Source organism: Schistocerca nitens, chromosome 4 (genome assembly GCF_023898315.1).
Source record: "Schistocerca nitens isolate TAMUIC-IGC-003100 chromosome 4, iqSchNite1.1, whole genome shotgun sequence".
NCBI lineage: Eukaryota > Metazoa > Arthropoda > Insecta > Orthoptera > Acrididae > Schistocerca > Schistocerca nitens.
The window spans coordinates 337,426,192-337,441,001 of record NC_064617.1 but is presented as its reverse complement, the minus strand read 5'-3'; the positions used below and the strand labels follow the sequence as shown (position 1 = coordinate 337,441,001).

The 14,810-nt window shown below is 37.9% G+C and overlaps 1 protein-coding gene across 7 annotated transcripts in view; it reads left to right on the top strand.

The window, feature by feature from the left end:
* The window catches only part of LOC126251531 (GATOR complex protein WDR24), a 123,321-nt gene extending 119,873 nt beyond the window's left edge, over positions 1–3,448 (top strand). For all 7 annotated transcript variants that reach the window (XM_049952028.1, XM_049952030.1, XM_049952026.1 and 4 more), the window contains one exon: positions 322–3,448. In XM_049952028.1, coding sequence (XP_049807985.1) covers positions 322–668 — 347 coding nt within the window. In that variant the 3' untranslated portion in view covers positions 669–3,448. The remainder of the gene's footprint in view (positions 1–321) is intronic.
* The last annotated feature ends 11,362 nt before the right edge of the window (positions 3,449–14,810 follow it).

The following is a 14,810-nucleotide window of genomic DNA, read 5'->3' as shown; positions in this document are numbered from 1 at the left end:
TGAGTGATAAATCCCAAGTACTCAAATCCAAGTCGAAAGGTTCCCCTGGGGCACATCCCTTCAATCCTGTACAGGAGTCCCTTGCAGTAGTTGAGAACTTTTCTCTGTAATGTGTTATTTAGCAATATATGCTCTCACAATTTTTTTGTGTTTTATTAATTCTTTTGTGTATAAATTTTCTAATGAGCATTCTATAAACTAGCTATTGACACATTCAGTGACCAGGTACCTGTTGCTGGCATGGTCCTACACGACATACATATAACTATGAAAAATTTGAAATCATTTGAATCCGGTTGATACAAGCCACTCACTTTCTAGGTTACCTGGACTCTTTATCACGGAGGCGACAGTGGATAGCATCAGCACATTTGACTCAACTGTCTTGGATCTCAGCAGTTTCACGTGCAAGTCAGCGTTCAACAACTGTGTATTCTAGTTGCTCGACTTGTCGTAAACCTCTACAACGCGCGGGCTGGCTTTGTGACCGTTGTGGACGACGACCTGCAGCATGTGCAGTCTGCCATAGAACAGTCCGTGGATTGTATGCATGGTGCCAAGGCTGTGCACACGGTGGTCACATCATGCCTTGCTTGCAACAGTGGTGGGAAAATGATGATCGTCGTGAATGCCCTGCTGGTTGTGGGCATATTTGTCAGTATAACTGAATATTAAATATTGTAAGTAAATTAAGCACTAAAGAGTTTTTTTGTTAATTTTTTTGTATAGTGGTAAACAACATATGAACTTGTTGACAAGTCCGCAGCACATTAATGTTACTATTAAATTTAACTTGAATTACTGCATCCAACAAGCTCTTTTCATGCTGTGTGTGCATAGTGCCTCAGCCCCCTTTCCAAGAAAACACACACAGAGAGAGAGAGAGAGAGAGAGAGAGGGGGGGGGGGGGAAGAGTGTTTAATCTGTGATTTTGTTTGCAGAAGTTATAACGATAAATTTTGTCATTATTAAGCTATTACTTTAGAGGATCCTGCAGGCAGAGATCATTATCAGACAAACTGAAATCATGACAATTTATACAGGTATTAGCTGGTAGAAGGCTAGTATCCTTCCTAACTTTTAACCACATAGAAGTTTTGTTGGCTAAAATAATATTAAGTTTGATTTCCTTGTTGTGTGGCTGTTTTAAGTTGCATTCAAGGTGCTGAACTAAATTTGTAAAATCATTGTTGAAAATTGTAATGATTATTATTTATTGTAACTATCCTACTACAACACCTATGAGCTGTGATGTTGTAGTTGTAGGATGAAAATTATCTGTTTATATATTCTTTAGCCATCATTTTTGATGCATGGAAATTAAGTGTTAAAGATAATATACAGGTTGATTATGTGATGATGATACAAGCTTTCAGTGATGTTGGAGACGGGTAAAAGTATAAATTTAAGTTAAGGGGCCCTGATCAGGGAACAACCGAGTCAAAAGTTATAAGTGAAAATCGTTCTCAGAGCTGTGACAGTGCAATACATGTACCAGTACCTTTGCTAATATTGTGGGGCAGACAACTTTCAGAGGTGGTAGTATGGACTGAAACAAGAAAACAATGTCTAGCAAACATGGGCCCTAAAATGCACACCTTAAGGGGCTCCGGAACGCCCTATACTTGCAATGTTAAAATAACGCTTATAAATTACATCTTTCCTCACAAAGTATTTGAGGTAGGAAGTTGAACTTTTTACAGATTATTTATTGGAATATGGGCTACAACTTAACAAAGGGATTTTACAAAATTTTAGTTCAGTTATTAAAGATGATTTTTTTTCAATTGTAATGAAAATTCACAACATTTTTTTTGCAATTTTTTATTTATATATTCAAAAATATACAGTTTTTTGGAAAAAGGCTGTGTTAAATTATGCAGAAGGTACTGTGTAACATTTACTGAAAGTTTGAAACAAATATGTTTGGAAGATCCTTAGAAAACATGTAATTAGTATGAGAAAATAAAAGTTTTGGGAATCGAGCGACAAAGATTGGATTAACTTTTTAGTGCATTCCAGGTCCATAGGATGGATTATCTTCATCCTCTGCAAACTCCTCCTCCAGCTTCCTCTTGTTCCTCCTCCTGTTTACTCTTGCTTGTATTTCTAGACTCTTTACAGCCCAGTCTGCAGCCCGAAGGCATTCCTTGTCTAAAGCAAGCATCGCTCGTACCATGTTAGAACCTATCTTCATTCCCATATTTCTAAATACCTTTGGCTTTCCAACATTTCTCCTTTTCTTAAAAGCCTTCAGAGGATTTCTAATAACTTTACTTTTACTCATTATTATACTTCAACAAAACAGAGACTCAAGAAACAGAATTAATTACGAATATTTTCGAGATAACGACAGAGTAAATAAACATGAAACAATCGACAATCACACCAGCGATATATACTGAACCATCACAGGTTAGCCACAACACATACTTTATCTCACATCACTAAAATGTACCTGATGAACACGGACGTTAATAATAACACCATTTGACAGCAGTTTAACAGCGCCACAGTGGGTCACGTCCATGTAGAACACATTTCAAAAAAAATTTAAAAATATTTGTAGTCTTCGGAATTGAATAAATTATATATCTATTAAAAGGTAATAGTCTGCAGATTCAGAAAACGCAAAAAAGTAAAAATTGAACTTTTCATGATTTTGAGCCTTTCCGGAGCCCCTTAAGAGCTATGAGCACTTGTTCATCTGTGATACTTTGTAACACATCTCTTCTACTACAAGCTCTTTGGTTCCTATGTTTTTTGGAAGTAATGTGGATCAGAGAAGAAAAAATCCAGTAAATATAGGATCTAAAATGCATACTGTAAAAGGTATAGCTTCAGTAAAAGAATAACAATGATGAAAATACCTGGATTGAAAAATACGTAGAATAAGGGAAAGGCAACTACTTAAGTATAGAGGACTGCTGTACAGCACACAGAAAACAGACGACACTAGCTTTTGAGCTCTTGCTCTTTTTCCAGTAAGAGTACAAACACTCACACACACAACCACACAGACACCTGAACACACACGCTCATCGTAACAGCAAGACTGCTACCCTGAGTATGTACGAACAGTTATACACTTACCCTCTCCATCTTCCTTGAAAGTTTGTAACATCATCACTGAACTGCCCCCTATGCTTGATAACATCTTCATTGTTTCACAATGTTTTTATGCACTCATTTGGGGAGAGCAGCATTTAACAAAGTTTTATGGAAGTTTTATTTGTTCTCATCTGATTTTTAATTCTTTACATCAAATAAAGACTCAGCTTCACCACTTCATTTTATCAAAATCACTTTGCAAACTTATTCATAACATAATGAATGCTGTCAGAACTTGTGTGATAATGAGAGAATAAATATTACTGGCATATGTTGCCCCATCCTTCTAGCTGTATAATATGTATGCAATAAAAATGATGACATCTAAGTAGTGCTGGTGGTTGCTCTTTGCTTTCTGCAAGGTGTCCCACATAAAATCGGTGCACCTCATGCCTTAGAGTCAAGTAACAATGAACAACTAAAACAGAATAGACAGTAGTAACATTAAAAAACATGTAGTTACCTATTTATAAGAAATGCTGGAAGTGGTGACCATGGGCATGTAGGTGACACTGACTTTGTGTGACGATACCACCGAGACACTGTCATTTTGTATGCATGATGATGTTAATTTCTCTACTAATGTTCTTTTCAAGATCGTCTATTGTGTGAGGATTGTCTGCATACACATTACTTTTTAATGGTCCCATGAATAAAAAACACGTGATGTTGAGTCCAGGGACCTTGGGGGCCAGAGGCTTCTACTGACAAGTCTGCCTTCAGGGAGCACATTGATGATGTGGACCATACTTTGGTTGGATGTGTGAGCAGTTGCTCCATCTTATTGGAATACAGCTTACAGCTTCTCTGCATCTGTTGGTTGTGCATAGCAAGAATCAAAGGTCTTTAAATATCTGGCATTGTTTAAGGTACAATTGGAAAAATATGGGTCCAGTAATTCGCATGCTGGACAATGCACACCAGTCACCAATCTCCTCTGAGTGGAGAGGTTTTTCATGAAGAATATGTGGGTTGTCCTGTGATTAGTATCTGCAGTTTGGGAGTTTACATAACCTGACAAATGAAGCCAGGCCTCATTTGACATGAAGTAAAGCAAGGAGTCAAAGTAACCATTAGCAAACTGATGTTAACACACAGTTCAAATAATAAACACTCTTTTTTTTCCTTATCCTCAAATTCCAATTCTTGCACCACAACTGTACAATACACTTTTAATTCCATATCTTTTAGTACACAATGACATGTACGAAATATTCCATTCTGCTGCTATAACATCTTCACCAACTTACGGGGAGTTCTCGTAATGTCCATGTGAATTCTGTCTGAAGTTTCAGGGGTCCTCGTTGTCGGTCACCTATTCCTGTGCACATTCTGTACATATCTTGCAGCCCTCCACTTCTTGTAAGGATCTTGAATAGTGCTGGTCGTGGGGAGTTTCCTAACAGGATACTTCACTTGAAACAATTCTTTATATTCCTTGATAGAGCCCGCCTTTATGTGACACTCCACAAATCAGTTCGCTGTCCTGATGCAAACTCCCATTGTAACAACTCAACAATACAAGCTTTTCACAACAGGTGATTCACAAACACACAGCGGCACTCAACTTTCCAATTAAATACACCCTATATTCATCCCATGTTCCCACCTGTCTGTAGCATACAATGTACATATAGTGTCTCCATTCATGTCTTGTTTGGATGAGATTATTGATCGTGAAACAAAGAACAATACATAGATTAGTTTCACAGTAATCAAGTCCTTACAGTACGGTCACCATTAGAGCATACTGTGAAAGAAAAAATGCAAATAATTTAATGAAAATTAAAAGTATTTTTAATGGGAAATGGTAAAGTAAAATGTCTTTGGATAAATGGCACATATCTATAATGTTAAATCTATTTCCTCTCGAACAATATCTAAATGATAGTATCTTCCCTGAGAAGTGTGCTTTCTTAACAGTTCTGCTTCAATGTGAGTACATGGTGCTATATGACATACCGTCAAACGGGGTGATTTCGGACGGTTTTTTCATTATTTTGATTGTAACTTTTGTATATATTGTTAGATTAAATTGATTGTTATGGAAGTGGTAGGGTATATGTGTAACGAATAAAATATCCCAGAACCAGAAAGTGTATGTGTAGGTATGTTTATCTGAGGCAGTTAAATAAAGTGTCCGAAGTCACCCCATGGATTGGGATGATTTCGGACACGTGTTTTTTAAATCTCTGTCTGAAGTTACAGTATATAAAGGGCAAATTCGGACAGTACTGCCTTTTTTTTTTAAATTCTACATGCCTTTAATTTGATTTTAGTGACATTTTACACATTTTAAGGTAGCCCTTTGTTACGGATAAGTGATACGGAATGATATAATGAATTTTATATATTAGAGTTAAGTTTTTATTTTGAAAGAATTTAAATACAAATTTTTTACAGTTCTTAACTGAAATATTAGAAACAGACAGAAACAAACAAAGTAATTTAACTAAAAGGTCAAAATAATTTTTCTCACTCATCATTCTAAATTAAGTTACAAACACTTTAAATAAATGATCGTCTTCGAGTCTAAAGCACGGTGTGGGAAGTATTCTCAAAATTTGCAATTTTTTTGTATTGTGTCTTCATCGGGGAAATTAGGAAACACAAATATGTTTTTACTGTTCTCGTGTGCGCACAAGAATTTCACACTTACTTCCGTAGCACCAACATTTGTGACCACTCCAACATACTGCCTTGTTTGCTCCTTGTTTCTACGTTTATATTTGTACTCTGCAACAAGAAAATCCTCTTCTTTCAGCAGTAAAACTTCATTGGATGATGTGTTATTTTCACTTTCACTACTGCTAGAAGCAGTGTCACGTGTTTCAGCACTGTTTTCATTTCCTTCAAAATCTCTGCCTGTGATTGATTTTCCAGGTTGAATGTCTAGTTTGTGGCGGTGGGAGCTACCAAGCTTATTTGGAAGATAACGAATTTCTTTGAGCATTTCTTCAAAAGTGGAAGACCATGCGTCTGCGTTGCTTTGCTGGCTCTCCTCATTATCAGGCAATTTTCGTAAGACATGATCTGGATCAAAAGGGATTAGGCCCGTGGCGCGAAATCCACCCTTTATGTTTTCTTTGGAGTTTGCTGAAATCTTATTCAGTGTCTGCTTCAGAAGAGATGGGAAGGCATCCTTGGAAATGGTCACAAAAGTGTGTTTCTTCCAGTCAGTTAATACAGCTTGCCGCGCTGCTTTCATTGGCCTGAAGAAGCTTACATCGAGCGGTTGGAGGAGGTGCGTGCTATTGGGGGGAAGGAGAATGAATGAAATATTGTTCCGCTCACTCTCTTCAATAACACGTAAAGACATGTGACTGGATAAGTTGTCTCCAATCATGACTGTTGGCCCGTTTTGCCTCTTCAGATAGGGCAAAGCGATGGTAAAGAACCAGTCTTCAAATACCGGCAAGTCAAACCATCCACTTTTGAAATGGGTTCCTTGTGGTCCAGATTTATCAAGGTAGCTTTTAACTTAATATCTAATACATTCCTGGCATTGTCCGAAATCACCCCACACAGTACACAGTTTTACAAAAACCGTCATTATTTTATAGCCTTGCACGAGAAACTCGACAAACTTGTACAGAAATTGTCTCAATGCTGTTAGCTACTGAGTGCGTCAACAATTACGGTTACAGTAACTTCCCACTCGGCACAACAATAGAAAGTTTCCACTTTACGATAATGCATGGATTTTTAACACTGAGACTGTGCGTCAATTATTCACATAGGGAAACAACTGACGCAAAATAAAAGTTGTGGAAAGTGATAAATGCAATCTTGAGCTGAAAATAAGTGGCGCACAGACTTTAAAATAAGTAACTCTTTGTTTCTATGCAGTGGCAAAGAGCAAATAAGTCATACTGTCAGAATTCGCCCCGGTGTCCGAAATCACCCCATTTGACAGTACTTTAAAGGACATTACACAGAAATAAAACTCGAGTGATTACTTAAATAATGACGAAGGTCACTAAGACTAAGAAATGAGTGCACTGAAGTAGTGAATAATTCCTTTACATTAGTGTTATTATTTATATTCAGAATAACAAGTTACATTAGCCTGTTTCACCTGTTCTGATAATATATTGGTACATTCAGTACAATAATATTATTGAGTGAGGAAGTCAAACAGCCGTGTCTTAATTGCATCTGGTTTTCTCAATGGCTGACAAGTACTCTAGAGGGACAAGAAAGAGAATGAAAGTCAGCCAAAACATTTGGTGGATGAAATTCAATCATAGTGTCTCTCAGTAACAATTTACAGTCTCTGCTAATAAGGAGACTGCTCAATGTAAATATTAGCTGCATTTAATCAAAACGCAACATAGCCCCTGTGTAATACCTCTTTTATTTTTTCTCGCAATATCATACCTTTTTATTTTTTCTCATTATTAATTTCTATGAATATTTCCTTTTCCTCATTAGTAATAAGAAATTTATACATTGCCACAGAAAACTGGCAAAGATAGGCTTTTGAAATTATCTACGTAACAAAAGAACAATGTCTGGACAATAATAATTTTGTGATTCTTGAGTTTCTCCCGGCGTATTTGATAATCAAAATATCCACGGGTGTGCTGACGGTCTAGTGTCCAACGGGCACAATATTTCGGCGATCATACATGTCGCCATCATCAGGTGAACTGACGGACTGAGCTCCTGTGAACGTGCTGGCACGGAGATCCGTACGCTATGGCTGCTCAGAGGGAACTGGGTTCGGTCGCGGCAGCGGCAGATTTAAATACCCGCGGCACGCTCCCTCTGCCGTCCGCGCCGCGGTCGCGCGGTGGAACAGATTGCGACGGCGTCTGAGATGACGTCGGTGTATAGTTGTGACGACCACGGCGGACAGAGCCATCACATCGACGTCATCTCAGACGCCGTCACAATCTGTTCCACCGCGCGACCGTGGCGCGGGGCGCGGACGGCGGAGGGAGCGCGCCGCGGGCGGAGGGTATTTAAATCTGCCGCCGCCGCGACCAAACCCAGTTCCCTCTGAGCAGCCACAGCGTACGGATCTCCGTGTCGGCACGTTCACAAGAGCTCAGTCCGTCAGTTCACCTGATGATGGCGACATGTATGATCGCCGAAATATTGTGCCCGTTGGACACTATAGACCGGCAGCACACCCGTGGATATTTTGAATAATAATTTTTTTTAACCACTTTTGTTTCAATCTTGAGTGAGAGTATTTATGTTTTAAACCTCACACAAAAAGGGTGTGTAATTTTTACTTGTGCATCAACAATGTACATAGTAAATGTTATGTGTGATAAAAATGCAAGAAAATATATATATTAAGAGTTATCATAAATGCAAGAATATTTTTATTTATTACGCCAATATTCGTCCCCGAGCATGACCTTTGCCTGCGATCATAAGAAGAGGCAGTAATTTCTTCCATCATGTAAGGCATCTAAAAATATGTGTGTAATAATCAGAGAATTGACTTTTTGTTAAGCACCAAGTTTGCTGCAAAATATAGTGTGTGTGATTTCAGTTTTGGCATGTTGCATTGTATTTTTATTACACTGCAAGGAAGACTGTTCATGACACCAATTTAGTTACAACAAGAATTCATGCTTTAATTCCAGTACTGCAAGTAGTAATTATCTCTCAGTCCATAACTTTCATGCTGATTCATACTTTTTGTGTTAGCTGTTGGGCTGCCTCCCAGTACAGTTATTCCAACATCGACCAACAGATTAGATGAGATTCAGTTTTCGTTCCATAGACCCAAATGAGATGATCTTCGTGGGTGTGGAACATGTCAGAAAGTATAACATAAAACATTAGAATATAATACCTACTACCCTGATCATTTGTCAGGAGATAGTCAAAATAGGTTAGTACAATGCAGTAAACTGGAACACCTAATATTTACAGAATTAACATGCTGTCAGAATGAAACACTGTTATGATCTATTAATAAATTTATCATACACAAAATACCTAATCTTGACTGTTGCGACCAAGTGTTGTCAAAACTGAAATCTAACCGATATTTTTACTTAAGATAGCTTACCGTAACAGTCTCTTTTATGATATTCATCCATGGAGTAAAAGGAGTTGCCTATCAAAAAGTCTTTCAAACTCTTTTTAAACCATGCTTTATCCGAAACCAAGTTTTTAATGACTGGTGGCAATTTATTGAAAATGTGTGTTCCTGAATATTGGACCCCTTTTTGGACCAAGGTAAGTGATTTTAGGTCTTTATCTAGATTGTTCTTATTCCTAGTATTGATACTATGTATTGAGCTATTGGTTGGAAATAGAGATGTATTACTTGCAACAAATTTCATTAAGGAATAAATATATTGAGAAGCAGTGGTTAGAATACAAAGTTCCTTGAACAGGTTTCTAAGATGTTCTTGAATTTACACCACAAATGATCCTTATCACATGCTTTTGCACCCTAAAAACTTTTGGTCTGTTTGATGAGTTGCCCTAGAATCCCCATATGACATAATAGAATGAAAGTAAGCAAAGTATGCAAGTTTTTTTTTTTTTAATATTTATATCTCCTACATCTGACATCATTCTCAAGGCAAATACAGACTTGTTTAGGCGCTAAGCAATTCTGTAGTATGCCCTTCCCAACTGAATTTATTATTAAGTTGTAATCCCAGAACACTGGACTCACATTTGGGAGGACGACGGTTCAATCCCACGTCCGGCCATCCTGATTTAGGTTTTCCGTGATTTCCCTAAATTGCTCCAGGTAAATGCCGGGATGGTTGCTTTCAAAGGGCACGGCCGACTTCTTTCCCCGTCCTTCCCTAATCCGATGAGGCTGATGACCTCACTGTCTGGTCTCCTTCCCCAAAACAACCCAACTCCAACCCAGTTGTAATCCCAGAAATTTAACACTGTCAACCTCTTCGATCTGCATGTCTTCATATGTTATACTCATGCTGGAAGGAAATCTCTTACAGGTTCTGAACTGCATATAGTGGGTCTTCTCAAAGTTTAATGACAGTTAATTAGCTTTAAACCACTTATTAATGACAGTGAAAATTTGATTAGCAGCTGTTTATAAATCTGTACTTGACTTGCTACTTATTGCAATGTTTGTACGAGGGTTGGAACTTAAATAGTGGTAACTATTTATTCACAACCGATGCAAAAGAGTTACATGTTTGCACCTGTTACTGTCCTTCAAAGCAGTCACCAGTGTTGTGTAGAACCCATTGCCAGTGATGTGGAAGGTGTAGTATACCGTTAGCAGAGCCTGTTCTGTTGATGGTGCGAATGGAGCGATCTACTGCCTGTTGAATCTCTGGAACAGTTCTGAATCTAATGCCGCGAAGTGGTTCCTTCATCTTCAGAATCAAATCAGAGTCACAAGAATTTAAGTTCGGGGAGTATGGTGGATGGTACAGTACTTCCCAGCCCCATCGACCAAACAGAGCAGCCACAGCTTGCACTGTATGCACCCGCGCATTGTCATGCAAAATGATGGGTGGGTTGCACAGAAAGGGTCGCCGCTTCTTTCGCAAAGCTGGTCGCAGGTGATGCTCCAAAAACAAACAATGATACTGTGCACTGACGGTCTTCCATGGATGAACGTAATGCATTAGGATAACACCATCACAGTTGTACACGAGAATCACCATAACTTTAGACTGCTCCATTCGCACCATCTACAGAACAGGCTCTGCTAAAAGTATACTATGACTTCTACATTGCTGGCAACAGGTTCTACACAATGCTGGTGGCTACTTTGAAGGACAGTAAGAGGTGCAAACATGTAACTCTTCTGTATCGGTTGTGAATAAATAGTTGCCACTATTTAAGTTCCAATCCTCGTATCATCTGCAAACAAAACAAACTCAGCATCTGGCAATGTAACAGATGAGAGGTCATTAATGTACACAAGAAAAAGGAATGGACCCAAGATGGAACCTTGAGGAACAGAAGATGTAATTAATTCCCAGTCAGATGAAGACTGACTGCTTACTGCATAGGTATTTTGCAACGACACCCTTTGTTTCCTGTTAGATAGATAAGACTCAAACCATTTCGCAGAATTGCCAGTGACACCATAATATTCTAATTTACTTAAGAGAATGCTGTGGTTCACGCAATCAAAGGCTTTTGACAGGTCACAGAAAATGCCAGTAGCCTCTAATTTATTATCTAATGAATTAAGTACATTCTCACTGTAAGTGTAAATAGCTTTCTCTATATCAGAACCCATAAGAAATCCAAACTGTGACTTAGACAATATATTATTTGCAGTCAGATGCTTAAGGAGACACTTGAACACAACCTTTTCAAATATTTTTGAGAAAGCCAGCAAAAGTGAAATTGCTTGATAGTTTTATGGTATCTATTTATCCCCCTTCTTGTGAAGAGGCTTAACTTCAGCATATTTTAGCCAGTCTGGAAATGTTCCGCTGATAAGAGATTGATTATGCAAATAACTTAAGATAGAACTCAACTTGCATGAGCACTCTTTGATTAACTTTGCTGATATCCCACTGGAATACTCATATTTTAAGGACACCCCTAAAGACTATCTACATTACTTTAGTCATTTAGGGAGTTCTTCAAAATAAACATCTCATCTGATGCTAAGTTCATCAGATGTCACAGATTCCTACTGCCTTAGTTAAGTTAGTGAAGGTCACTCAAGACCAATCCACATTTGCCTTGAACTGTTGGGTGTATTTACATACATATGACCTACAGGCAAATCTGCATTGTTGTACATCATATTCAATATGGTACTGTGACAAGTGGTGTACTTAATTAATGTGCCTATCTGAATGGCTAGACAAGTATACAATTTAAACACCTAATACTTAATACTGTGGGGTATATTTTGCATGACAGGGCCTAAAGGCAAAAAGACAGCATTACACATGATTATAGAACTGTGACAAATGATATGATTGAACAGTGTGAACCTAGCTGAATGTCTAAACATATACGAGTTCTAGTGAGTAATAAAGCAAGCCTCTTACAAACATTGAAGTGTCACAGCAATAAACAAATTCATCTTACACAATGTTTTTATGCGAAGCTGTTTGGAGGTTACAAACTTTTGATTATTATTATCATATGCACCAATTACAGTAATATACATTTAGCAAAACAAAGAAATATATATAAAAATGAACATGTGAAATTGTATACAGCACACAAGTTTTAAAACGGCTCAGATTACACTCGTATGTTGATGGACTTGACCCAGTGGAGTGCCTCGTTGGATACTTGATGGAGCTTCTCAATGCCACCAGGGAAGCATCTGATTGGGCAGTGGCTCATTATTTGGGTGTCACACATAGTGTCATAGCCCCACTTGTGCACGGTGTATTTGCACCTACCCTCTTCAGTCTGATAACTGTTTAACTGCACCCACATCTCCCTTGGTTGGTGGAAGCCTGGAACTGGAACTGTTGGAGTCTCTACAAGCTCGTGGTTTCGGGTTCTTGTAGCTTGCCACTCACGTTTCCACTCTGCGTCCTGGCCGAATCCTGTGGATAGAATTTGGACTCCCATTTCATATGCTGGTCTTCTAGATTTGAGGCATTTCCTGGGCAATGATAGCAAATCATCATGAAGAAGGATCGGGTTATTTTCAGAAACTTGCTGACAGGGGTTGTAAAGAACAGCCTTTCGATGGGGGTCTGGTGGACAGATGTTTGAAAGCACTGGCAGCCAGGAAGTAGGTGTAGACCATACTGTACCACTAATTAACTCTCATAGCTGAGTTCAGTTGGACGTCTACTTTCACTACGGGGGTGCTTCGGACCCAAACTGGTGCAGAGCTATTGAGGAAACAAAAAGCAATAATCCAAATCTGCTACCTTGTACCTCAGATGTCATACACACGAAAGACGGAAGTGATAAGTATATATGCCTGCAGAGCAAGCAAACGGAAATAATTCCTCACTGCAATGTCAAGACTGTTGATTTTTTTTAGGATAACAAAGTCCCTCAGTGTTCCTAATTTAGAAACTATCAATTTGTGTGATAATATTAACCTTGACAAGGATATATCCTCTCATGATTGTACTAATGTATCATTTTTACATTATAATGTTGAGGGCTTGGGTAACAAAATCGATGTATTTGAGGCCTTAGTTACAAATCTAGCTCCACATGTAATTGGGGTTACAGAGCATCAAAAAGCTAACCATAATATTCAATATTATAAGTTACAGGAGTATAATCTTACATCGTTTTTCTGTAGAACAGAGTATAAAGGAGGGGGTGTTGCTACTTACGTAAGGAAATGTAACCTAATAAGTTCTGTAGAAAAAGTATCATGGGTTAATGATTATTGTATTGAGAAAGATTTTGAAGTGATGATAATTAAGTTAATAATTGTATCCGTCCCACTTATTGTGGTAGGTATATATCGAGCCCCTTCTGGTAATCTTGATGTTTTCCTGGAAGCACTGGATAGTGTATTGGGGAAGCTAAGCAAGGGTGGCAATACAGTAAATACTATAATGTTAGGAGACTTTAATATAAACACACTAAGCGACAGCCAGGAATGCAAAGGTTTACAAGACTGCATACGATCCTATGATACTAAAGATCTACTTGGTCATGTGCCCACTAGAATAACTGAGTCAAGCAGCAGTTCCATCGATCATGTAATGACCAATTATGAAAATGTGTCGGCACAGACTGTAAATGGGCACATATCTGATCATCTAGAACAATTATTAGTGATTGGTTGTCTTAATAAACTGAAACAAAACAAAAAATATGAGAATAGAAGATTATTTTCTGAATACATCACCTTGCTAAAGGAAACTTTGGGTCAAGAATCTTGGGAATCAGTTTATAGAGAAAGGGGAGTTGACAGCAAATGGGAAGTATTTGTAAAAATTTTAACTAGACACACAGATATTACTATCCCGGCAAAGAAGATCAATGTAAATAAAAATAAACCTCCAGTAGTCAAACGTGTGAAACTGGTTGAAAAAACGAAAAGACTCAAAGAAGGAATGGAGTATATGTATAAGCTACACAGAGAAACCAGTCTTGATTCATATAAAGAGGATTATAAAAAATATAAGTATGAGTATCGCAAGGAAGTAAGGAGAAGGTAAGTAGAACATATTAGTAAACAGATCAGAAATTCTGACTGTGCCTCAAAGTCGTGCTGGGCAGTAGTTAATGATATGAGGAACACTGATTCAAAAACTAAAATTAATAATATAGAGTTAAGTATACATAATGATAATTTTTCTGATCCTTATATAGTTAGCAATATATTTAATGATTACTTTATAGATGCTATTGAAAATGATACTTGCATGAAACAGGAGAGACAGTTTAAATATGATAAAGAAAAGGAACGGGACTCTTGTAAGCTACCTACAGTAACCATCAAGGACGTAACACAGCTAATTGACAGCCTAAAAAATAAAAGATCAGCTGGATGGGATGAATACTTTTCTACTGAAAAAATGCAAGGGTGAGTTAGCCAGACCATTAGTCCATCTGATAAATTGTGTACTTGAAGAAGGTGTGTTTCCGAAGAAACTGAAACTTGCTATAGTTAAACTTATATATAAAAAAGGGGAAAGAAAACAACTACAGACCAGTTGCCTTAACCTCAGTGTTTGGTGAATTAATTGAAAAAATAATGCTAGAAATCTTAATCGAGCACTATAATATGAATAACTTAATAGGAGATTTCCAACACGGCTTTAGAAGTGGTCGGA